Source organism: Exophiala spinifera (assembly GCF_000836115.1).
Source record: "Exophiala spinifera strain CBS 89968 unplaced genomic scaffold supercont1.9, whole genome shotgun sequence".
Lineage (NCBI taxonomy): Eukaryota > Fungi > Ascomycota > Eurotiomycetes > Chaetothyriales > Herpotrichiellaceae > Exophiala > Exophiala spinifera.
Window position 1 is genome coordinate 1,668,256 of NW_015622521.1, and position 23,976 is coordinate 1,692,231.

The 23,976-nt window shown below is 54.2% G+C and overlaps 11 protein-coding genes across 11 annotated transcripts; 6 read left to right on the forward strand and 5 right to left on the reverse strand.

Annotated features, from left to right (window-relative positions):
- Positions 1 to 682: 682 nt before the first annotated feature.
- On the forward strand, positions 683 to 1,705 carry PV08_11631 (uncharacterized protein; the record flags this gene model as incomplete). Its single annotated transcript, XM_016385939.1, has 1 exon — positions 683 to 1,705. The coding sequence occupies one exon, from the start codon at positions 683 to 685 to the stop codon at positions 1,703 to 1,705; it is 1,023 nt and encodes a 340-aa protein (XP_016230883.1).
- A 463-nt stretch (positions 1,706 to 2,168) lies between these two features.
- Positions 2,169 to 4,030, reverse strand: PV08_11632 (uncharacterized protein; the record flags this gene model as incomplete). Its single annotated transcript, XM_016385940.1, has 2 exons — positions 2,169 to 2,645; positions 2,723 to 4,030. The coding sequence occupies 2 exons, from the start codon at positions 4,028 to 4,030 to the stop codon at positions 2,169 to 2,171; spliced, it is 1,785 nt and encodes a 594-aa protein (XP_016230884.1).
- An 887-nt stretch (positions 4,031 to 4,917) lies between these two features.
- PV08_11633 (uncharacterized protein) lies at positions 4,918 to 6,508 on the forward strand (the record flags this gene model as incomplete). The annotated part of the gene is made up of 2 exons (XM_016385941.1): positions 4,918 to 5,421; positions 5,531 to 6,508. 2 exons carry the CDS (start codon positions 4,918 to 4,920, stop codon positions 6,506 to 6,508), a joined length of 1,482 nt encoding a protein of 493 aa, XP_016230885.1.
- A 180-nt stretch (positions 6,509 to 6,688) lies between these two features.
- PV08_11634 (uncharacterized protein) lies at positions 6,689 to 7,773 on the reverse strand (the record flags this gene model as incomplete). Its single annotated transcript, XM_016385942.1, has 2 exons — positions 6,689 to 7,360; positions 7,456 to 7,773. 2 exons carry the CDS (start codon positions 7,771 to 7,773, stop codon positions 6,689 to 6,691), a joined length of 990 nt encoding a protein of 329 aa, XP_016230886.1.
- A 622-nt stretch (positions 7,774 to 8,395) lies between these two features.
- PV08_11635 (uncharacterized protein) lies at positions 8,396 to 10,351 on the forward strand (the record flags this gene model as incomplete). Its single annotated transcript, XM_016385943.1, has 1 exon — positions 8,396 to 10,351. One exon carries the CDS (start codon positions 8,396 to 8,398, stop codon positions 10,349 to 10,351), a length of 1,956 nt encoding a protein of 651 aa, XP_016230887.1.
- A 680-nt stretch (positions 10,352 to 11,031) lies between these two features.
- On the reverse strand, positions 11,032 to 13,096 carry PV08_11636 (uncharacterized protein; the record flags this gene model as incomplete). The annotated part of the gene is made up of 2 exons (XM_016385944.1): positions 11,032 to 11,280; positions 11,357 to 13,096. The coding sequence occupies 2 exons, from the start codon at positions 13,094 to 13,096 to the stop codon at positions 11,032 to 11,034; spliced, it is 1,989 nt and encodes a 662-aa protein (XP_016230888.1).
- A 1,537-nt stretch (positions 13,097 to 14,633) lies between these two features.
- Positions 14,634 to 15,887, reverse strand: PV08_11637 (uncharacterized protein; the record flags this gene model as incomplete). Its single annotated transcript, XM_016385945.1, has 2 exons — positions 14,634 to 15,338; positions 15,390 to 15,887. The coding sequence occupies 2 exons, from the start codon at positions 15,885 to 15,887 to the stop codon at positions 14,634 to 14,636; spliced, it is 1,203 nt and encodes a 400-aa protein (XP_016230889.1).
- A 1,416-nt stretch (positions 15,888 to 17,303) lies between these two features.
- On the forward strand, positions 17,304 to 18,168 carry PV08_11638 (uncharacterized protein; the record flags this gene model as incomplete). The annotated part of the gene is made up of 3 exons (XM_016385946.1): positions 17,304 to 17,475; positions 17,528 to 17,936; positions 18,000 to 18,168. 3 exons carry the CDS (start codon positions 17,304 to 17,306, stop codon positions 18,166 to 18,168), a joined length of 750 nt encoding a protein of 249 aa, XP_016230890.1.
- A 1,252-nt stretch (positions 18,169 to 19,420) lies between these two features.
- On the forward strand, positions 19,421 to 21,826 carry PV08_11639 (uncharacterized protein; the record flags this gene model as incomplete). The annotated part of the gene is made up of 2 exons (XM_016385947.1): positions 19,421 to 21,460; positions 21,503 to 21,826. 2 exons carry the CDS (start codon positions 19,421 to 19,423, stop codon positions 21,824 to 21,826), a joined length of 2,364 nt encoding a protein of 787 aa, XP_016230891.1.
- A 298-nt stretch (positions 21,827 to 22,124) lies between these two features.
- Positions 22,125 to 22,409, forward strand: PV08_11640 (uncharacterized protein; the record flags this gene model as incomplete). The annotated part of the gene is made up of 1 exon (XM_016385948.1): positions 22,125 to 22,409. One exon carries the CDS (start codon positions 22,125 to 22,127, stop codon positions 22,407 to 22,409), a length of 285 nt encoding a protein of 94 aa, XP_016230892.1.
- A 163-nt stretch (positions 22,410 to 22,572) lies between these two features.
- PV08_11641 (uncharacterized protein) lies at positions 22,573 to 23,594 on the reverse strand (the record flags this gene model as incomplete). Its single annotated transcript, XM_016385949.1, has 2 exons — positions 22,573 to 22,872; positions 22,923 to 23,594. 2 exons carry the CDS (start codon positions 23,592 to 23,594, stop codon positions 22,573 to 22,575), a joined length of 972 nt encoding a protein of 323 aa, XP_016230893.1.
- Positions 23,595 to 23,976: the final 382 nt, after the last annotated feature.

Genomic DNA, 23,976 nt, shown 5'->3' on the forward strand with positions numbered 1-23,976 from the left:
GGGCCGGTGTGCTGTCACACGACTCTAGACGCCTCTTATACATTGTTCTGGCCTCTCGTTGGCCGCAGAATCAATGTTACCGATTGCCCGGGTCCTCAAGATAGTGTTTGCTCTTCGTGGAGGGGAATACCAGACTATGATAGAGAGATAGAGAGATGTCGATATCTCACGATCACTGTCGCTGTTGTTGAGATCCGATACCATTGCAGGTGCAACTTACTGAGGAGCTGGTTCGGCAAGGCTGTGCCTCCTTTCGTACGACAAATGGCGCGATGTAGTTGGACGATAAACCCCCTATTGTCGCATCACGAGGCTGCGAACTCCGTACAATACATCTACTAATCTCACTATCTCCTTATCAACCGCACATCCCCGATGATGATGTGGAAAGCGTCGTACGACGTGGTACACAAGAAGGTAACGAACGACTGCTTCCCCAGGTATATCTTCGTTGTGTTCTGTCTCTGAACTCAGATTCGTATTGTTCCGGGTTTCAATACGTGACCAGAAACCGTTGTCGTCAAGCTCTCGACACGCATACCAAGCGTACACTCTCTCCTGTACCATTCGAGGACGTCGACGTGCCATCCCACTCCACCTGGCACTCCAACACGAACAGGAAGTGCCCGCTCCTCCACGTTCATAGACATTCACCAATCTTCCTTTGCATCAACAGTCACCAATGGCGCCCACCAAGTACCTGGATCGACCGATTCCGGTCATCTCTCTGGCAAACTTCGAGTCCCGCGTCGACGAGATCACACGGCAACTGTGCTCCGCCGCCGAAGACGTCGGCTTCTTCTGCATCACCGACCACGGCATCCCGCTGGCCTCGATCGACGAGATGTTCGACTGGTCGTCGCGATTCTTCGCGCTCCCAGACTCGGTCAAAGCCACGGTCCCCTTCACCAACAACGCCGGCTGGGAGAAAAACGCGCAGATCCGACCCTCGACCGGGGCCGCCGACCGCAAGGAGTCGTACCAGATGCAATTCGGCGCGCACATGGACGGACTCTGGCTGCCGGACGAGACGCTCCCGGACTTCAAACCGTCGGCGCTCGGCTTCATGCACCGGGTCCAAGGGGTGTCGGAGAAACTCATGGTCTGTTTCGCGCGCGGGCTGGGGTTCGACGACGGCTACTTCACCCGCGCGCACGACGTCGGCCGGCCGGAGTCGCAGACCGTGTGCCGGCTGATCCACTACTTCGAGGTGCCCTCCGACAACGGGCGGAACGGGGGGGAGGTGTGGCACCGGTCCGGCGCGCACGCGGACTGGGCGTTCCTCACGCTCCTGTTCCAGAAGCAAGGGCAGTCGGGCCTCGAGATCTGCCCGGGCCGCGAGGTCAGCACGTCCTTCGGCTACGGCGACACGTGGACCAAGGTCGAGCCCTCGTCCACGGGCGCCATCATCTGCAACATCGGGGACCTGCTGATGAGCTGGTCCGACGACCGGTTCAAGTCGACCTTCCACCGCGTCAAGGCCCCCACCGAGCCCGAGGACTACTACGGCGAGAGATACAGCATCGCCTTCTTCAACCAGCCTTGCCACGACGCCCTGATACAGGGCCCCAAGAAGCACTATCCGCCCGTGACGGGCGCGGAGTTCACCAGGAACGCGATGTCGTTGTATTATTCTCATATGGCGAAGAGCAGCGCGAAGCGGGCCAAGCTCGAGGAGTCTGCGCCCGTCGTGTTGGCAACCTAGTTGGTTGATGGTGGTAGTAGATGCATTAGCGAAATGGGGAATTTCAAAACTGGCAAAGTGATAAGCATAGGATGAGAGAGAGCGTCGTCGTCTTTCGTTTCACGTGGACTGTGGAAATGATCCATAATGGGTACCGTCTACTTCTCTCATTCAGGATGTAGGATGATCTAAATATCGTCTCCTCCTCTCACTTACTGCATGGAAAATTCTGTCGTCTATCCAGTACTGCAGCCGACTCAAACAAGAAATGAACGCATGATCCGTTTGAACAGGTGCACCGGTGTCGGCAAGTTTCTATCATTTCTTATGAACCGTAATTGGAAGCTCCAACAAGTTAGGTTTTGTGCAGAGTGGAGCAGACTTCCAGAATGTCTATCCAAGATTCGACCGTGGGCAAGCAGGGGTCCGATTATACTTTGATTTCAAACTGTGAAGACTACAAAAAGCTAGGTCTGAAAAATGTCTAGTCGTCTCTACGATGCTCCATCTGGGGAAGAGACGTAGGTGCCCCTCTCGAGTCGGTAGTAGTACCGTACATGATTTCGTCCATTTCGCTCTTGTCGTTGGGGAACACAAGGTTCAAAAACACTCCGATGACGGCGGCGATGATGAAAGGAGTCTCCACGACGAGGTTGATACCTTGCTCGAACCCTTGCAGGTTCACGTTCGATCCGCTGTAGTCGAGGATCTGGCTGAACCACTTTGGCTGGACGATGTCGATGAAGCCAATGCCGAGCGCGATGGTCAGGATGAACCGATTCCGCCGGGTGAACTGGATCATTCCGAGGATGCGGATACCAGCCACGACGATGGTGCTGTACAGAAAGACTTGCATCCCACCGAGCACCGACGGCGGCATGGCGGAGAAGACGGCACCGAATTTCGCGAAGAAGCCCATAAGCACGAGAAAGAACGAAGCGGCCCAGCCTGCACGACGAGACTAGAAACGATCATTGTCAGTCATTGGCGTCGTTAGGTAGCAAAGAAAAAAACATCAGGGGGAGGGTTCATCCTTACTGCACAACCCGTCAAGACGATGACGCCGTTGTTTCCAGCCTGAGAAACCATGGGTCCAGCCGTGCCCAGGGCACTGAACAAACTGCCCAACCCGTCGCAGAGGATTCCACCCTGGATCCGACTGTTGAACTCGGTGCCCTCGACGTCGACGTTGGATATCTCGGCAGTGGCGAGAATGTCGGGCATGCAGCTCACGCCCTGGCAGATGAACATGATGAGCAATGGCAGGACCAGAGCTCCGTCGACCGATAGCTTGAAGGTGTGAACCCAGAGGAAGGTGACCACGGGAGCAGAGTCGATGTTCTCCCGGGACCAATAGCCTGTCGCTCCAGAGATCGCACAACCCACAGCAAGACCGAGCAAGACAGACATGGACTTCATGATAGGAGCACCAAACTGCTCGACGATGACGATACTGACAAAGACGCTGAATCCAAGGCCGATCAGTTTCGGGTCTGCCCAGGGCAGCGGCTTCGGCGCAGCGACACTGGGACACAGGGCATAAAACCCCTCGCCGCCGTTACAGTTGGATGAACCGCCCCAATTCTGCATTCCGTTGCCGACCAGGTACACACCGACCAGCAGCAACAACGAGCCTGTGACGACCTTGGGGAAGATCTTGTTGAGAAGGCTGGGGGGCACAAGAGACATCAAGATCTGGATGAGGACGGTGCAGAGCATTGTACCGAGGAACGCACCCCACGCGTCGGGGCACGGGAGTTGGGTCCCATCGTCAGCGGTCGGGCAGGTTCCGTTGTTGTAGCGCATGCTGGTATACGAGAAGGCAATGGGGATGATGTCGAACGTGGGTCCGACGACCGACAACAGACCCGTGCCAATGTAGAACGGCGTGCCTTTGAGATGGACCCGTGTGACTTGAAAGGCCGTCGCGATGCCGGTGGTGATGAAGGCCGCGGATACAAGGTACGAGACTTGGGCTTGCTCGAGATGGAACGCTCCAGATGCGACGGCCAGCGGGGGCGAGGCCACCGACCCTATCATGATGAGCGCGTGTTGCAGACCGAGGATGAGAGTCAAGAGGATAGGGACGCGGTCGTGGAGGCCATAGAACGGCATCGTCTTGTGCTTGTATTTCCTGTTGAACGGCGGAATGTTTGGCGTTACGAGGTACCAATAGTCGTAGTCTCCCAGCCAGGCATCGCGTGTACCGAGCTGGGACAAGATGTCGGTGGCCTTGTCGCGGAAGCTGACTTTGGCAGCGGTGCCTGAAGCAGCTGCTTCGTAGGTCGACGTGGTTGAGCTGTCGACGGCCATCTTGTTCTCCTCGGCGGCGATCTTTTGTTCCATGGCCTGGGCAGGATGCTGTGGTCCGGGAAGTACTGAGTCTGGAGTTTCTCTCGATGGTGAGGTAGATATAGGTGCAAGGTGGGACGATGCACTGTCCTTTATATGTGCCTTCGATCTCACAGCCAGTCACAGCATGCCTTGTTTCATGGATGAACAACTTTAGAATGCTCAAGGGTCGAGAACTGATACGGAGACGCCCACTAGAAGCGATCAAGATCTCGGTACGACAGATTGCCAGTGATTGAGGCCCCCGGGTTCGTCCATCGGCGCGTCTCATACAATATAGCCTTCAGCCGTATCTGCGATAACTGGCATCGTACCAGGGAAGTGGATGTGATTGGACTCCGGGCCCGACGAGCGATTGATAAAGGCTTCTGGCCAATACGAGTATTGCATCTCTCTATCCCCGTGTGCCCATAAGCAACTTCTTCTCCGCCTTCGGGATGGAACAGGTACGAAGTTGAATGGAAGGTAGCAATCGGCCTCTCATTCCTCGGACAGTCTTCTTGAACCAGGCTTTCGCCCAGCTATCGTCACAACGTCAAGTACGAAGCAATTTGGTCCCGCAGCCGAGCAGGATCTGCTGCAGAGAGGCTACTCACCTACTGTACTATAGTAACTGGCCGAGTAACTGTATCTGGGACACCAAATGTCGTACGGCTTCGCACGATATCCCCCTGTACGAAGTACGCGGTACTCCAACAACACCTCTATCATGCATGCATGATACGGAAGACCCATCGCATCTATCAATGCCGAGTTCTAGAATCGGAAGTCTAAGTTTTCTCTCCATTTGCTTTTCTGCTGATATTCATGGTTGAAGCGATTCATACAAACACTCTCCTACCCTGTATGGCGAGAAGGAGAGGTCACCCCAGCTTCCAAGAATGCCTCTGTTAGACTCGACCATAGAGACCACCAAATCCGCCGCCGCGACATTGTTCACCAACGCCACCATCATCACGGTAGACGCTGAGCGGACAATCTGGCTCGACGGGGCCATCTTGGTCAACGGCGATCGCATCGAAGCAATCGGGAAAACAAACTCGCTCCTCGAAAACCCTCGGTCTCAATCCCACTCCGAATGCAAAATTGTAGATTGCCAGGGCAAGATCATCATCCCGGGGCTGATCAACACACACGCCCATCTAGGCCAGTCTCTCCTTCGCGGCCTGGCGGAAGATGTGCCTCTCCACACCTGGCTTTGCGACTCGATCTGGCCCCTCGAGGCAAACTACGAGGGCGAAGATGGCTACGTTGCAAGCCGACTGACGATCGCCGAGATGCTGAAGAGCGGCACCACGTGCTTCCTGGAGGCCCTGTTGACTCACAGCAGCGGGTTTGAGAACGCCGCTCGAGCAGTGGATGAGATGGGGATTCGAGGTTGTCTGGTACGTGTGGCTCTGTTCTGGTTATCTCATGATTCTGTTTCTGGTTCTCTCTTCTCAAAGACTCGGCCGCGTCAAGATACTTTTTTAACTGATACTGCGGCTACCACAGGGCAAGCTAGTCAAGGTGGAAGGCGAATCGACGAAATTTGGAATGACTGACCCCCGAGACCGAGACATTTCAGGCATGTCCATAACGGCTGCTCTCGCGGCCCACGAGAGATTCCACGGGACCAGCAACGGCCGGCTCCAAGTTTGGATGGCGGCGGGGACTCCTCGCGGGTCAGACGAGTCGTCTCACAAAGCCATCGGCGACGCGTGTTCCGCGCACGGCATCGGGCTCACCATGCACTGCGCCGAGGCGCCCAAGGACCTGACCATCTACCGCGAAAGCTACGGGTGCAGTCCGGTCGAGTTCTGCTCCCGGACCAACCTCGTCAGCCGCGACAAGAAGACCGTGCTCGCGCACATGGTCAATCTCGACCTGGACAGGGACCTGCCGTTGCTCAGGGCCGCCGGGACCACGGTCGCCCACAACGCCAGCAGCAACTGTAAGCTGGCCTCGGGCATCGCCGCGGTGCCGGAGATGCTCGACGCGGAGGTCAACGTCAGCCTGGGCACCGACGGCGCTCCCTGTGCCAACACGTACGACATGATCCAGGAGATGAGGGTCGCGGCGCTCGTGCACAAGGGCTCCAGACGAGACGCGGCCGCCATCACGGCGGAACAGGTCCTCGCAATGGCGACGATCAACGGTGCCAGAGCGCTGGGGCTCGAGAAGGACATCGGGAGTCTGGAGGTGGGCAAGAAGGCGGACTTCGTCGTCGTCGACACGTCGGGTCTTCACTGCGCGCCGTTTGATTCACGGCAGGTCCTGGAGGGCGGGGTCGACCCCGTCACCGTGATCGTGTTCTCGTGCTCAGGCGCCGACGTCGACAAGGTCGTCGTTGACGGGGACCTCTTGGTGGACAGTGGGGACCTGGTGAAGTTCGACGAGCGGAAGATCCGAGAAGATGCACAGCGTGCAGTCAGGAGAATACGGAACAAGACCGATACTGTTCAGAACAGGCTCAAGAGAAAATACTGTTGAGAAAAGCAATCGAAATTCGCGCCCATAGAAATAAAACTCTATCAATCATATTTTTATTACCATCGGAGCATAAGACTGGGTAGGTATTGTCTGTGGCGCCCGCTCCAACCTCGATAGTCACACCCAGTCAGCCATCAGCGCATGTGCCATTGATCAATATCAGTTCAAAACGTCCATCCATCATTTGTAACTGGCGGCGTATCGCGACAACATATGCTCCTCGACCGTGAAGGGCTTCTTCACATTCCCCGCACCGGCACCGGTTCCCATAGAGTCACCACCGAGAGGCTTGATGACGCAGTCTGCGTTGCCGTCGAGGAAGAACGGGATAGAATACCTCTCGCCGCCGGAGGTGTTGATGACGCGATGCACGGTGCTCTTGTACGCCCCGCTCGTCCACACGTCCAGCATGTCCCCTATGTTGACGACGTACGCGTCCTCGCGCGGCTCGACGTCCAGCCACTCGTTCGTGTCCTGGTTCAGCACCTGCAGGCCGGAGTTGCCGTCCTGGAGGAGCAGCGTGATGGCCCCAAAGTCCGTGTGCGCACCGGTGCCCACCAGTGAGTCGTCCTGGGTGTCCGGGTGAGGAGGGTAGTGGAGCAACCGGACCGACGAGATGGGTTCGTGGCAGAACTCGGTGAAGACGCTCGTGTCCAGGTTCGAGTGTCTCAGGCCCGACGCCAGGATCTTCATGATGACGAACGAAAGATCGGACACGGACCGGTAGTACTCCAGAAGAGGGATTTTGAACTGCGACTCCGGAATGAGGTCAGGACTGGGCCAGACGTTTGGTTCCTGAAACGGCCGGAATGGTGGAGTGGCGTTGCTGATCTCGCGGCCGATGAAGTAGCCCTGGGGTGCATAAGTGGTCAGCATTAGAATCTGTGTGCGTACGGCCCCCTTTTTCGACACTCAAACCTTCAACACATACGCACTCATTGACTCACCTCCTTCAAGTCTGGCTGTTTGCCAGGCTCCAGGAACTGTTTGCCCATGACCTCGTACCCGCGGCCGGGCTTGCTGCAGAGTTTGAGCTTCTCTTCGTCCGAGAGGTTGAATAGGCTCCTGGAGGCGGCGAATGCTTGCTGTTGCAGCGCCTTGGGAATGCCATGTCCCGTGAGCTGGAAGAAGCCACTCGTGGCACAAGCGTTACGGATCTGCTCGACCACAGCGTCCGCTTCAGGTGTATTGGGGTCTTGCAAGTATGCGCTGAGGTCGATCGTCGGCACTTCAAAGTCAACGTGCTGGGGTCCAAGTGAGCCCATGGTGGCTATCGATATAATGTGTTGTCTCTGTTGTTCTTCGATACTGGTCAATGTTGTTTCGGCTCCTCAACTCGTGTTGAACTCTCTGTGTGACTGGTTCAACGTCTCTACGACCCTAGAGGCGGTCTTGGACTTGGTTCTCAAGGTTGATTTGCAAAGTCTACCATGTGGTTTCATTCCAGGCCGGACGTCTCCGTTTATCAATCCATCGAAATGCCAAACGTCGTTGTACAACCTGCGCACTGGAGGTGGGTGAGTCGTACATAACTGCGGCTGGTTCGTACATCAAGGCATGTCGGGGTGCATGGGGAAGGGGCCAGATTGAGTTTCTTGCTCGATAAGTTATTACAAGAAGAAAACAGTTCCAAAGAAAGAGTCGAGATAGATTCCCCAGATAGGGGGCGCCCAGACCGGACACGAGGGAAGTGGAGTTCAGAGTACGAGATACAGAGTTGGTACGATTCGCACGAACCGATAAGGACAAGAGAATCCGATATCAACTCTGAACTCAGTATCCGGACGGCGTCGAATCACCAGCTGAGTATTAGTATTGCTTCTCCTTCGCTTCTCCTCTCTCCCTATCCGGTCTCCGCCGTGGCACAGCGTCTTTCATCCTGGCCACATGGGTAAGGTACGCCAGAGGCACACATGTACGGAATGTAGCTCGCGACGACAAAAGTGCGATCGGCGTCTACCGTGCGGTCGGTGCGTCAAGCGAGGAATCCCTGATAAGTGCCAGTTAGAATGGTCTGGAAGGAGATATCAAAAGCCCACTTCGCCAGAGCCTCACTCGAGGCCGACTCCGCCGAGAGATAGAGTTGACGACGTGTCTCCAGACCCTGGTATGCTGCCGTCCGTCGCGAGGCACGCCACAGACACTGGACCTTTTGCAGACGGGGAAGGCTGGGATCTCTCCAGGTCCAATACGCAGCGTCCCAGATATGACTTTGCTCCTTATGCGCTGCCACAGCTTCGGAAGAAGACGGCCGACGTCGACGACATGGGCGCGACACCGCTGTTCTTCTCGTCCACAGGCTCAGGTTGTGGACCCCACTTGACTGCTGCTGCACATGAGGCGTTTCTGCAAATGCTGCTTCCAAGCCTGAGCCACATCTGGAAACTCGTCGACTTCCACGAGGCCTACCTCCTTTGGTATCACTGTTGTTACCACGGACCAACCTTCAGGGCCGAGCTCGAAAGTGTGATTGCCGAACAGGAGGACAAGACGTCTTTGAATGTCGGTGGCCTCCATTTGCAGTGGCTGGCTCTCCTGTTCTCCATCATGGCCGCTAGTTTGACATGCTCGTCTGAGCGACGACTGAAGGAATGGGGGTTCTCCAAGTCAGAAGCAGCCACCCTTTCCATGCAATGGTACAAGGCGGCCATCACCAGTCTCAATCAGGGCGAATGGATGTTGAACCACGACATATATTCCGTGCAGGCCGTTACCACGCTTACCATGTCGGCACACCCTCTAGGTAGGTCCACCGAACTTTCCATCCTTCTGGGAGCGGCAGTGAAGGTCGCTCAGGCCCTTAGCTTGGACAAGCTCGATTACGATGCATCGTTGGAGACCATTGACGCGACGTCTTCGCCGGAGCAACGACACCGCCTTATCCAGTGTGAACTCGGGAGGAAGCTGTGGTCACAACTCTGCGTGCAAGATTGGACGTCGCTCCCGTTTGCTGGAAGTCACAATATCAACCCGTCGCATTTCACAACGACGTTACCGTCGAAGCGGGACTATCTGACAATGGAATCTCTTCCCACCACGTTCCCAACGTATATCAGCTACGGCAATTATCTCTTTGATATCGCCAAATTGGTTGTGCGGCACCACGAGGCAACCCTTCAGGCTACCACGCCATTCACCGAGTACCAGAGCATCCTGGACTATGACACACGAATGAGGAACTTGGCGACCAAGGGGATGCCTCGATATTTTCACGTCGTGGAACCGGTGGATACGCTGTGGCCGGAATGGGTGCATTGGGCACGGTCGAGTCTCACAGTCTGTTTCGCGCACAAGATCATCATGATCCATCGCGCCTACATTCGACAAAGCTTTGCGAATCCGATGTACTCAATGACTCGAGCAACATGCACGGCTGCGGCAAAGACGATCCTCAATGAAGCGAAGAAGGCCAAAGACATCGACGGTCCCATCATATGGATCGACAAGGCGTTCTGTGTGGCCGCGGCCATCATCCTCTGCTTGGACATCTTGCATCGGCCTGACTCTGACCCTGAGCTGGCGATCCACAGGGGTTTGGTGTTGGAATGCGTCGAGCAGCTTCAGAGGTTTGAAAACAGCATTATAGCGGCCAGGGGGGCGACTGTGTTGACGGAAATTCTTGCCCAGAGAGATCGCGCGAGTGCGAGTGCGGCTACTGGGTGGCCAACACAAGGGATCGATACTGTCGAGTTGATCAACGCAGTCTCATCAACAGTAGCCGAACCGCTGGATGCTTCGAGGCTGGAATCGAGATGGTCGGCAGAGTTGTTTCCTCCCCAGATGGGCTTCAGCAACAAATTTTTGTTTGAGAGCCTACTGGGCCACAAGGCGCCCGACGAGTGACTGGAGAAATGTGTCACAGTTGGGAATATATTGGCAACATGAACCGCTCAGTACGGAGTGTGAATGCGAATACGAATGCGAGTACGACGAATAACTGCAGCTGAGTCATTATTGACTAAGAGTATCTCCCCAGGGACAGTCTTCTTCATACCTAACTCTTGCTCTTACAACACAATTTGTTCTTCTGAGAGCTGAGAGAAGACCTCGATCTGATCTGATCTGATACGATATGATTATGCAAGGCTGCTGACGTTTGGAAAATACTTTATTTTCACCTCGTCTCATTAAGGTGCAACATCGTCATGCTGGTGCTCCGTATTAAACGTACAATTCTTTCTCGCAGCCCAGCATCGTGAGCAATCAAGGGTTCTGAACACCCAGAACAGACCACCTGCATGATCCAGTCGAGCCCTTTCTGATGGCTATCTGGCATGCGGCGTGTCTCGACGGGTGATGGATGATATTACATTCATGCGCTGCGTTGACATGACAAGACGTTTTCCTCCTTTCCCCCGACGCCACGGGACTAAGCAGGTGTATGGATTATAGCCCATTGAAAGTGATAATGTGAATATTGCTCCCCGGGGGGTCGCACGCCCTCTTTATGCACATGGAGAGAATCCATGCCCCCCCCAGGGAGACTTGGAGGTGGTAGAACACGTTGAGCCTCTCGGAATGCATCATGCTTCCCCCTCGAGATGCATCATGTTTGGTTCCCGGTCGGCCAATAACAAGGGTGACGCTTCGGCATCGAGGTCGCTGAGGGCGACGGCCTGCTTGGTCGTGGTGATAGAGTGGAGGCGATGCTTGAGGTCGAAGAGGTTGAAGTTTTGGATATTCGGAAGATGTGGAAGATGTCGTCTCCTGCGGTACAGGATGCCCAGGCCCGTGAAGCAAAGGACGAGGATAAAGCTCGACCACAGGAAAAACTGAACGCGGCAGTCAGTCAGCAGCTGGAACCCGGGAAAACGCGTACAGGGAACAAGAGACCAGAACAAAACTTACGTGTGACGGCGAAGGTGTCTTGACCACATGGGAATGCGCCATGACACTCCTCGCACCGTCCAGAGCCACAAGCCGAACGTGTCCGTGGATGTTGCCAAGGTCGAAACTCGTCTCGAACCCACTGCGTCTGGCCTCTGCGATGGTTACGAACTCGGCATGCTCGCCTTTGTCTTTGCCTTTGCCTTTGTCCTTGCCCTTGCCTTTGTTCTTGCCTTTGTCCTTGCCTTTGCCTTTGTCTTTGTCTTTGCCTTTGTCTTTGCCTTTGCCTTTGCCTGTGGCCTCCACGCCGGCGCCCTTGATTACTTTCTCGAGGCGCCATGACGATACCTCGGTCGCGCCGTTCCAACTCACATACACCTTGCCGGACTTTACCTTGATGTGGGGCTTTGTTTTGGGCTTCCCCACCCAGGGGTGTTTGAATATGCGGTACGACTTGACCGCGCCAAAGTCGATGATCTCAAACACGACGTAGGGGGCAAAGTGCGCGGCGCACAGCACCTCGCCTTCGGGCGAGTACTCGACGAAGGTTGGCGAGTTGCCGAAGCCGACGAGCACGGTGCCTGTTTCGTTGACGATCTGCACCGACCCCTGAGACACGTTCAGGATCTTGTCCGGGTGGACGTACTTCCCGACCAGGGTGGCCGTCATGCCGTCCATGTCGAGTTTGATGATCATGCCCTTGCTGTGGCTCGACGGCTTGTGGAAGACGTTGTTGGCGTGGTTGTCGAAGATGGAGAGCGTGTTGTTGCCCTGCCACGTGACGTGGTGCTGCCAGGCAAAGTCCAACGCGTGGTTGAGGTCTGTGAAGTCGTTGTTCTTGCCTCCGAGCTGCCAGAGGATCTCGCCTGTTTTGCCGCTGATGCACACGACGGCGTGCATGTAGCGGGCAGAGATCACGTAGTCGCCCGAGTCCGTCTTGTCGACGCTGTTGATGTGGAAGAAGTCAAAGGCGTCCGCTTTCGACTTTCCGTGCCCGTCCTTCATGTTGGGGCTGCTGAAGACGTCGGTCATGCGGATGTGGTCGGTGGCTCGCCACTCGAACAGCAGCTCCCCGGTCTCGATGTCGATCTCCTGGAACAAGCCGTCCTGGATCCAGCAGCTCTTCCCGAGCTTCAGGTCCGTGCAGTCTGCTTCGTGCTTGTGGTATATGGTGATGAGGGCGGTGCCTTGGGGCGTGATCCGGAACTCATGCGAATCTCCCTTCAGTCCTTTGCCTATGGGGTGTATCCGGTAGGCAACCTCGTACGAAGAGTTGAGCTGGGGGGTGACGGGGTTAGAAACTTTCAGTTCAGAAAAGACAGATAGAGATGGGACGGGCTGAGGGATCATTCTCACCATCACGTATGATTTCTTGGAACCTTTTGCCGGCTTCCCATGCTTGCCTTTCTTTTTCTGCTTGGTCCAGAAAGTCAAATAGTCCTGTCCCTTGTATTTTTGGACGTTGAAGTTCATGGCCTGTTCGAATTTCTTGTTGTTCATCCACACCAATTCACCCCGGGGGTCCGTTATGATGGGACCACGTGCCGCCCCTTGTACATACGGGCCTCTGGGCGTGAAGAAGAGGTTCCCTGAGTCGCACCTCGAATCCCATTGTGTGAATTTTAGGTCTGGTATTTCGAAATCAACAGAATGGAAGCGCTTGCGGGGGTATATGCCCTGTAAGCCCAGGTCATAGGTGTTGAACGCGAATGCGGCCGCCCAGGGCACGGAAACGGCGGCGAAAAGCAATGAAGACTTCATCATGGGCGACAGCGAACCATAGGACTGGAGTGACAATTGGAAGAAGAGAACCGGCAATACGTTACCAGAGTCAGATTCATGATTTCTGGAATCGGCCGGGACTCTCGGGGACTAAACGTCGGGCGTTTGCGTTGGTGAGCGGCTACGATACGCTTGAGTGAGATGTGAAGGACGGTGTTACCGAATGTTTTCTGGTCGTCTGGACATCATGCGACGAATGAGACGGCCGACAGCCTTGTCCAGCGCAGGCCCCAGACGTATTGATCATCACGGCATCTGATGGACCCGTCAGGAGGCTCTAACACCCATTGCCACTGGGCTGGGCTGAAAGGCACCGGTTGGTTCGAGTGCCTATCAAAGCTTACCATTCGGAAATAACCAAACGCTCGCCTGGGAGGAGAAGCAGGGATGGCGAGGCTCTAGGGTGATTATTGTGGTTCCGTTCTGCGTGCTCACAGTCAGCAGGACAGCAGGACAAGTCACAAAGGCCCAGTTGAAATTTGACATTTGTACACCGGAACGGAGGTCGAGCCTATCCGCCCCTTTAGCGACTTGGCCATGGCCCCTTTGACGGCACGTTTGCTGGGCCGATGGGGGGGTTTGCAGGTGTGTTGGACCAACCACGGTGGGCCTTGGGGGGCCTGGGGAGTTGCTTCCGGCTAGTGCGCCTAATCAGGCAAACCATGTCTCGACGGGCTTCTTGATGATATGAGAGATTAGATGCCTTACGTGACCAAGGACGTAGCATCAAAGTTAACTGATGGCCGTCTGAGGAAAGAGTCCGCCAATACCGTCCGACTCTAATGTACGTTCGGCCTCTGTTTGTGCCCGGTAAATCCGGGCAGTTTGAACCCTGAATCACAGCTCACTCCACCACTAACAACCACCGGCATGTCACGCATGCTGCCAATATTGTGCACATCTTGCTACACAATAGGTATAACTCGTTTTGTCAAGCTTTGCTAAGCTCTTGCTCCCTCGAAAGTGTCTTTCGTCTCGCAGGGCGCACTAGGTTTCGTCCGAGTTCGTCCTTATGCAGCGGGCCTGATTCACAACTTGCAAAAATTTCCGCCATGAACAAATAATTCTATCATTCCGCGCCCATCAAATAAGGGTTGGCTAGTACGACTCGTACATAGTCGCTGCTTGGGGATGGTTGCCGCCTAGGAAATGCACTCCGTATAATGACGGAAGATGTACACATACATACGACATGCCTAGTCCTTGTGGACTCGAATGATTGTAGGAATTGTCGCAGTGGTCAAGCTCATGGGGGTGCGGATATATATAGACAGGGGCTGCTTACGGATGGAAAGGAAGCACTGAAGCAGTAAAGGCAGGGGTCCGGAGTGCAGTGAGGTATAAAACCGCGCGAGAGTGGGTTCACCTACACATTCGGGTGCCCGCGCCCCACCGGCAGACCGGCAGCCTTGCTTGGAACACTAATCACTCCCTGGAGTACTGTATTTACCTGGGCTTGGAGCTCAACGGCACCTTCGAATTCTCGGCGGCCGAGCGAAGCTCAACCCGAGATCAATCACTGGATGGATATATCTCCCAATCCAGGCATATTCGGCGGGGCACCGCTGGCCGATGCGACCATGAAAAGACTGCTCAAAGCCCAAACGCTTTCTGGAGAGCCGCCAGTGCAGTCCTGTTGAACTCCTTGCCAGATTCGAGGATCGCTTTCACCAATGTCAGCATTCGGTTCGACACAAATGCCAAATCCGTTCGACCACGTACCGTCCAGTTGCATAAAAGTGTGTGGCGCGCCCTTGAATCTAACCAGCTCCACGGCACACCCAGCCTGTCTCATTTTTTCCGCGTACGCTTCACCTTCATCCCTCAGAACGTCCATTTCTGCCGTCACAACCAGAGCCGGGGCAAGATCTGCGAAGTTTGGAGCAAGTATAGGAGACACTTTCCACTCGTTTGCCAAATGCTCGGGTCTGGGCGAGCCGAGAAACTGTTTGTGAAACCATTCCATTCGTTCCAGAGATAATGGTTGAGTATCTGCCAACTCCTTGTACGACGCATATGGATGGTCTTCGCGAATCGGTCCTTCGGGAGTGAAGACGTGCAGGTCTGTAACAGGCACCGCCAGGATCTGCAGTGCGAGTGGAATGCCAGAATCGCGACAAACATGACCGACGACAGCGCTCAACTGGCCACCGGCTGACGCACCGCCGATGGCGACACGAGAAAGGTCAAGGCCATACTCGTCGGCTTTTGTATCTCGAATCTGTGACTCGCGTGTCAGTTTTCCCCTCGGGCTTCCAGGAAACGCTCCTACCCAATGGAGAGCTGCAATCGCGTCGTTGACCGGGATCGGGAACTGGTACTCTGGTGACAAGCGGTAGTCGACATCGAAAACGACACAGTCGATCGAGTGGACAATCCGCTTGCAGAGGTCAAAGTCGGTGACCAGTCCACCAAAAACCCAGCCACCACCGTGGTAATTGACGTATACTGGCCTCGGGCCTGCAGTGGACGAGACTCGTTCGAAAACTCGGACTGTGATTTCTCCCCCATCAACAGGGCATTTCAGGTCAGACCATTTGATACCGTCGTTGGGAACTCGGTCCCTGCCATAGACAATAGTGTACTTGGCTGGATCTGCTCGATACTTCTCAATGGGCACTTGGTGGGTGGCCAGACGGCCGGCATTGTATTTGTTATAGTACTTGAGGAATGTCGGGTCAAAGCCAGCGGCTAGATCATCTGGAATGCTGTTGTGCAGTGGCTTTACCGCCTCGACAGAGGGGAGGTGACCCTCGTCGGCTTTCGCCATGTTGATCCTACTTACAGCTCTCACTTTGCCAACACTGCGATCGAGGTCGTTGGATTTGTAGAGGGACCGACGACTATGGCCCGGATAAGAGCAGACTGTATTCCGGGTTCTCGCTGGCCAAGGGAAAGGGAGGTATCGGCGAAGTCTGATCACGGTGATAAGGTCGATGGATATCAACCTTGTACGGGCAGTGAACGTCCCCATCCCATGGCGACAGGACGATGGGTAGTGGGGATGTCCGAGGCTTCCTAGGCTTCATCACGCTTGCGAGGACGGCGAGCGTGGGGTGGAATTGACGATAGGAAATGAAGTTCTACCAGCAATATTGGAATTTATGTTGCACCGATGGTGAGAACGGCGACATTCAGAGGAATCAATCCTGTAGCGACCGAAGGGCTTCGTGAGGATATCCTTACCGTGAAGCCCCGGACCGTCTTCCCCGTACTCGTACTCGTCCTTTGGGGTCCTTTGGGCCTTGATCAGACTGCTCAGCCCCTCCAGCCCTGATACCGAAGTCACCGGCCCTGTCGTCCTCGGGCTTTCGGGCTCTCCGCGGACACGAGAGATCCGTGTTGTAGGCCTAAGCCCTCATAAGCCTTTTCACCTGGATGATCCCCCAGTCGTTCGATAGGTACAGTACTCGAACAAGTACTCGTACAGCCTCACAGCCTCTGAACCTCTACGGGTGGTGAGCCCATTCTGAACTGGACCCAACTCTGCGCCAGCCAGCCTTGTCAGCCTCCCGGGCTTTGGTCATGGACAGCGGCTTCACCTTCGCCATACGTCATCCTCGCCTCCCTCCAGCCATCCAGAAAACACCTCACTCTATCCGTCCCGGGCGACTCATTACTGCTTCCAGACTCCGATTCCTATTCCGAAAACATCTCATCACCAATCAACCCGGCGCATACCAGCTGACAAGCCCACCTGTGAATTATTAACCACTGACCATCTTCGTTCGGTGGTGGCCGGATGATGCGGACTGTGTGAGAATGGCAAACCATGACATCGTGCGGCCCTGATCCCTTCGTCCTCCCGCGGCTTTAACAGGTTCGGGCAATTCTTGAGCGACATGAGGTGCTTCCTGCTCCCCTATGAGAACAGTGCGAGGGCTCGTACTGGCCAGACCAAGGACTTCTTAGTTCATGCTTATGCAGCTTCGCCTGGATGGGTGTGAAGCTTAGTCGAAGGACAGCGCCACCGTCTGCTTTTTAATGTCGTCTGAGCCTTTACCGTACTGCTTCCGTATATCTGAAAGCCTGTTCCTGTTCAGCCTCACCGCCCGCCAAGCAGGATCTGGGGCATTGCAGTATCTCGTCTCCTTTATTGAGCAGATACAAGAGTCAAGCAACGCATCATCACCACGTCTATTCAAGTACACCTCATCTCTTTCGAGCATCCCGTCCAAAGTAAGTGATGGCGGTTATATGGGGTCTCGACCTTCGAGACCTGCAATGGGGAAAGTTCAAGAGCTCGTATATGTTCGGGAACAAGGACTACCACCTGCGAAGGACAAAGTTCGTGGTCTACCAGATTGCCATGATATGCTGCGTTGTGTCCGAGTCCATCGGCACCGCCGCTCTCACAGGTGAGTCCCATCTGAAACTGGACGAGGGTCTCAGAGGCTGACTGTTTGACAGACTACGTCAAGCAACAGTCAAGAATTGAACGTCTGCATTCGTCTGCGTCAGTGCACAACGACGACTTTGTCGGTATTGCATCTTACAACATCTTTGTCGGCATCGCTGTCGCCACCATATTTGGCGCCGCCTTTTTCTTCGACCTGTTCTTCCCCGAGCGCTACGAGCCCCGCAATATCCGGTGGGCGTGGAGAATCAGCGCCCTGGTCGTTACGCTCATGACATTTGCTGATGCCATAGCTTTGACTGTGATCGTGGCTACGGGCAATGCGTGGATATCGGCGAACTCTGAGGATGCCGCAGAGATCGCCCGGAAGGCACTCAATCCACCCCTACGATACCGGGACAATGGACGAGCTATCGCTAGTGTGGTCTTCATCTGGCTTGGTCTCGTTGGGACGATTGCGAGGTAAGTGTGTATCTTTCTGGTGATTCTTGCGAAGGCTTCAGGATACTAACCGAGTCACCGAAGTTGTATCATACTGTGGTTATACTACCACCACCTGGATACCTATGGCCCCAAGTCTCACACTGCACGTATGCGAGATGAGATCGACAGGAGCATCCTCAAGGCCGAACGGGTCAACTCAGACACGACTGCCAGAGAACAAGCCTACAAGTACAGTTCTTCAGAAGCCTAGCCGCCGGTGATGTCGATACTGCTGGGAACATCCATCCCCTCTGCGATCTTCTCTTCCTCACGGAGCGGCACCTGCTGGATACCAGTGCCGTGCTCTCTAGTCTCACTGTCACGAACACACTCGATGCGTTGGCTGCATGGGCTTACTCAGACGCCAGCTAGCAGCATTTCCCGTGCCCATTCCCTGACATCATGGCTACCCTTTTTCTTTCTTTGTACAGGTTATGGACATGCTAGATGATCAAACACGAGGCACCCACAATAGGGAAATGGTCTTTCCCTCTGTTTCGTCGGAATCAGCCGGCTTGGGATATGATGATTGATTTGTTACGAGATACGAGGCTGCATAAGCGGGAGTCCCGGATGGGTATATGGGCCTCAGACGGTTATCGGCATAGATGACTCAGTCTTTAGAGGATTATTGTGTATTACGTATTAGAACGAAAGAGTACCTAGCCAAGGACCATGGGTTGGATGTGAAAAGAGTCCTCGATGATATGGTAACTCGTTTAGGACCCCGGGCTGAGAAAGAGGGTGGTCCCCCTGACTTCAAATGAGTCCTTCGATCCGCCCTCACAAAAATGGCTCCTGCGAATTCCACGTCCTCTTGTCCTGGTCAGTTTTAAGTCCCTGTCTTTACGAGATTGAGCGTTATGTATCGTTGCGAGCGTCGTCGGTAAGAAGGAGAGAGGTTCCACGGTAGGCATAAGGAGGGAAGGCAGAGGCCGAGCGATGGTACAAAGTCGTCAGTTTGACTTAGATCGCGCATGCGCATTGCTCGTGAGGCTATTAAAAGGATGTTAAGGGGTGAGGAGGACCGAGGACCTGGTGACTCTGTTCCTGGAGTACAGACGAACAATGTAATGGTACCTGTAGCTGCCCGCCTAGGTGCCTATATACGTACCTCGAGACGGGCGGTACTTTTGCTACTCCCAGGTGCCCCCTCAGGCTCCAGGGGCGCCCACAGGCACTAGCCTATTGAGTCTAGCGGCCCAAGCTCACTTACCTAATTCAAATGATAGGCGATAAAGCATCCCGCGCGGCTCTGGACCTTTGGGCCCTGGTTCCTGCATCGAGTCTTCAGTTCATCATTGTTTCATCTGCCTAGTAGTAGGTAGTCATGACATCTTCGACACTGTTGCACGACTACTCCGTTCCCTGACCGCCATATCCGTACTCTGTATTTAGACGCCCTTGCATGACATCTTCCGAGTTTCCATGACTTGATCGCAAGAGCCTACGACCAGGCTACAATGTCTTCTCGCCAGTCCTCCCCGCATGCCTCAGAACGCACGCCTCTTCTCTTGCGAACCGAGAACTCGGCGTCTGGATCCATCACTTCAACTGAGGTTAATGCCAATCAGCCGAATGATGCCTCGATAGCAGAGCCCCTCGAGGAGACGTCCGGGAGGAAGCAGAAGAGGTGGCCCACGATCATAGCACTCACTGTGCTCTGCCTGGGTGCGGTCCTCGCATGTTTTGGCTTCGCCCTTCCTCCGGTGATCGAAGAATATGCGAAAGAAGCAGTGGTTTTTGAGCCCACAAACCTCTCGATCGACTCGTTCGCATCTTTCGGTGTACGGGCCAGGATTCAAGGGACATTCTACCTCGATGCGAACAGAGTCAGAAATAAACCAACAAGAGATCTGGGAAGATTCGGAACTTGGATCGCAAGAGAAGTTCAAAGCGGCGAGTCAGAAGTCAAGGTCTATCTATCCGACTACGGCAATGTCTTGCTCGGGACGGCGACAATACCTCCAATCAAGGTGAATATCCGCCATCATCATCAAAATCATGTTGATATCCTGGCGGATCTGGAGCCTGGGGATGTGGACGGAGTTCGAAGGATTGTGAGGGACTTTATCGACCACAAGCTAGACAGGCTCACCGTCAATGCGGTTGCGTCGGTCCCCGTGCGCAGTGGCTTGATCAAGCTGCCCAGGCAGACAATCTCCCAGATCCTAGACTTTCAGGGTGACGATGTCCCTACTGTCCCCAAGGCTGAGATCCAGAGACTTCAATTTGCAGAGTATGGCATGCCAGGACATCCCGAGGGTCTGAAGGCGAAGGCAGTCGTTTCGGCGATGAATGTCTTTCCACTCAACCTCGACGTGCCTGCTTTGTCTTTTGACATCCTCCTGCCAGACTGCTACGATGACTACTTACTGTTCGCAACCGCAAAGACCGACGTTGTTCACATCAAGCCCAGGCAGAATATCACTGCAAGCGTTGTAGGTCTGGTCCGACAACTCCCCACATCGTTGACGGCCGCCTGTCCAGGAACCAAAACTTCGCCTTTGGACAGCTTGATTGCCGATTATCTTGCTGGAAGAAACACGACCGTCTACATTCGCGGAGGCAAGCAGGATCCAGATACACCTGGATGGATCGACAAGATTTTACACGACACAGTACTGCCATTCTCCCTCCCAGGTCATCCCTTTGATAATCTAATCAAGAACTTTTCTCTCTCGGACGTTCACTTCTCTCTGCCAGACCCTATGGGGGATTCTCGGCCCAAGATCTCGGCTGTGGTAGAAGTTCTAGTGGGCTTGCCAGAAGAGGTCAATGTCAACATGGATGTTGACAGAGTTCGAGCGGATGCGGACGTGTTCTATAAGGGGGACTTGCTCGGAAAATTGGATTTGAAGAAATGGCAAAAAGCCAATGCGACACAGGTTGGAACTGACTTGCTGATACAGTCAGTCGTCGATGAAGCACCATTGGAGATTAAAAACGATTCGGTGTTTTCCGATGTCGTTCAAGGGCTCCTCTTTGGCAGCGGTGTTTCCCTGTCTGTTCACGCAAAGGTAGACGTCAACACCCTTACTGCTTTGGGAGAATTTGTGGTTCGAGGTGTGCCGGCACAAGGAGATATTTTTGTTCCGCCGATCATGGGAGATTTTAAAATGCCAGAAATAAAGGGTATGGAAGTTATCGATACGTCGGAATCCGCATTAACGCTGCAGGCAAGGGTTAATGTAACAAATCCTACCAACTACTCGGCCACGATTCCATACTGCAACGTCAGCATCTGGGTAAACGAAACCCACGTCGGTTACGCATGGATGTCTGCTGCCAACATCGTACCTGGCGCCAATGATCTTGTCGCCAGAGCAGCATGGGAAGTTGGCGCTGTCGGGGGAGAGTGGCTTTCTCAGTACGTCTCTGGCTACAACATAACGATAACCGTAAAAAGCCACGCCGACTCGATACCGAATTTTCCAGACCCCAAGTTGGCGATGACCGTCCCGGCCCCTCAAATGTTTGGGCATTTCTTGAAAGAAACCACGGTATGTCGCCTGTTCAGTTGCGAGTCTGGCTGACAAGTGTAGATGCACCTGATATCGTCGACTGCAACGTTCGTTCTTGTGTCTCCTTTCGCCATGTACATTACCGATATCTCCGCCGCTGCGTTTTACAATGATTCGGAGGTTGGTACGATTGACTGGGGCTACCCATTCGCCATCGAAGAAGGTGAAACAACCACACCAAAGCTTCCTGTTGCGTGGGGGAGTAATGCCTTGGGCACCATTCGAGACGCCTTGGGCGGCACGCTGAAGCTAGACGCCAAAGCAGATGTCGGGGTCAGAATCGGTCAATGGCAAGAACGAATATGGTACGAAGGCCATGGATTGGGCGCCAACATACGACTGTAACCAGGTGGTTTCGTTGGATCGATGAAGCAGATTCAGGTTGATATGTGACGCGCCTATGCTGTCATCGGCCGGCGCCATCTCCCGGACATGGTTTGCGGATCTTTCACTCGCCTGGCTATAAAGGCGTATTCCGGGGCCGCCCTGATCTGCCCTGCCAACAGTCGCATGACAAAATTTTCCTCGGCGAAAAATCGGCCGCACTGGCGGTCACCCTACCGGTCACGTGCATGCCAGCAAACAAAGTCGCCTATATATGTTTACCTTTCCTACTTGGCCTTTCACCTTTGTCTGATCAACGATGGCGCAAAGAATGAAATCCCTCAATACTCAGCTTCGCAAAAAGGGTCTGGAAATAGTTCAGGAATCGAACGACCCGGAATTCGGACCTGTTTACACCATCACCCCGAAGAAGCCGGGCATCACCAACAGTGATCTTGCTTACCGCCTCTACTACTGGGGTGAGACTGCGAAATGGAGTGCCACCAGAAGAAAGGCCATTGAGAAGGCCACCAACCGTATCAACCGTATAAAGGCACAAGACGCGGCTTCGAGAAAGGAATCATCTGAAAGCTCTAGCGAATGAAGTCGATCCATGTTGTGCGATGGTACTATAATGCATCGAACCTACCTCTACACATTATGTCAGGCACAACAAATCCCCAGATCCATGGCAATAGAGCATGTCGAACTTCTTCGCCAAGGCGCAGCTCTCCTGGGAATTTTGGCCGTCTCAGATCCAGCCCATTTCAGTGTTTATCTTCGTCATAGTGTCCAGATGGGTCGTCTTTCAAGGAAGGGTCAAGCACGACTCGCGGATCGTCACTTTCAACCCAGCCACAGAATGGTTGGCTCAACTTGTACCCCATCAATTGCTGTATGTGAACCGGCATTTTCAGCACCACGTCTCGTGGTATCGCCAGATACTGGTTCTCTTCCTGTCGCAAAAAGCCCTTTGTCATGAAGCAGCTAAACAGCAGTCGCTCCTGATCCTTGGTCTTATTGGCTGAGCCACCATGATAGCATGAGCTGAGCATCATGAAAGCATCCTACGACATGGTCAGCACAGCGACTTGCGTGCGGTCCTCAGAACACTTACACCTGGCTCCAGCTCTGCGTGCACTGCAAGCTCCTCCTGCGGTGGTCGATCTTTGGACCAGAGATGGCTTCCCGGGATGAACCTTGTGGCACCATTCTCCTTTGTCGCCGGCTTCCCCGCGACAAACCAACCAATACCAACTTCACGGTCATAGTTGTCGGGATACACTGCCACTTCGGTTTCGTTAGTTTGATGGCACCAGCTGTCCCGGTGTAGTGGCTGGTTCCACGCTCCAGGTCCTATGGAGAAGCATATTGAGTTGTTCAGCTGCGGATCTGACGTGGCGAAAATCTTCTTGTCACCACTCCAGTACCAGTTCTTTTTCGTCAAGAATTCCTTGCAGACAGCCTGGTACAAGGGATGATTGATGACGTGCTCGGCACAGATGGGACTCTTGCCAATCATTCCTTCAACACGCCGAGTCTGGATGGGGAAGAAGTCCCCTTCCCAAACAACGTCGGCTTCTATGTGAGGACGAAGATCCTTTTCGATTTGTGCTAGGATTTCCTTGCTCACTGCCCCTTTGACTTTACAACCACCGCTGATCTTCAAGGCTTTGATCACATCTTCGGGGTCGGAGTCGACTGTAAAAGTTTGGACTGGAGGTAGCTCATCAACTTTGATAGGAATGAAATGTCTCTCGACTGTCTCGGTCACAGTGGTAGTCGCCATCTTAGAGGATGTTCTTCTTTATCGCGATTGCCGTTGCTGCCATCGTAGCCATCATCATCATCCTACACAAACCCTTTTATGGACTGCCTTGATGTGTTCTGAAGAGGACAAAACTCACTTGCCCAAAGAGGCAACTGAGTTTTGCAAGGAACATCTTATCGTGGGGCGGGAAGTCGGCGCTTTCGAGTGGCTGAAGGGCGATAGTTTCCAGCTATCTGAAATCCTGAACCCTGAAAGTCTTAACTGTGCTTAGCGTTGTTTATCTCGCATCCTCGGATCATATCAGTGAATAGGCAGTCTGACCTATCATCAAACATACTTCTTGCATGTCGGCCTGGCCGCCATTATCTCTCATGCCCAAATTGGAAGATGGCCGAAAGGG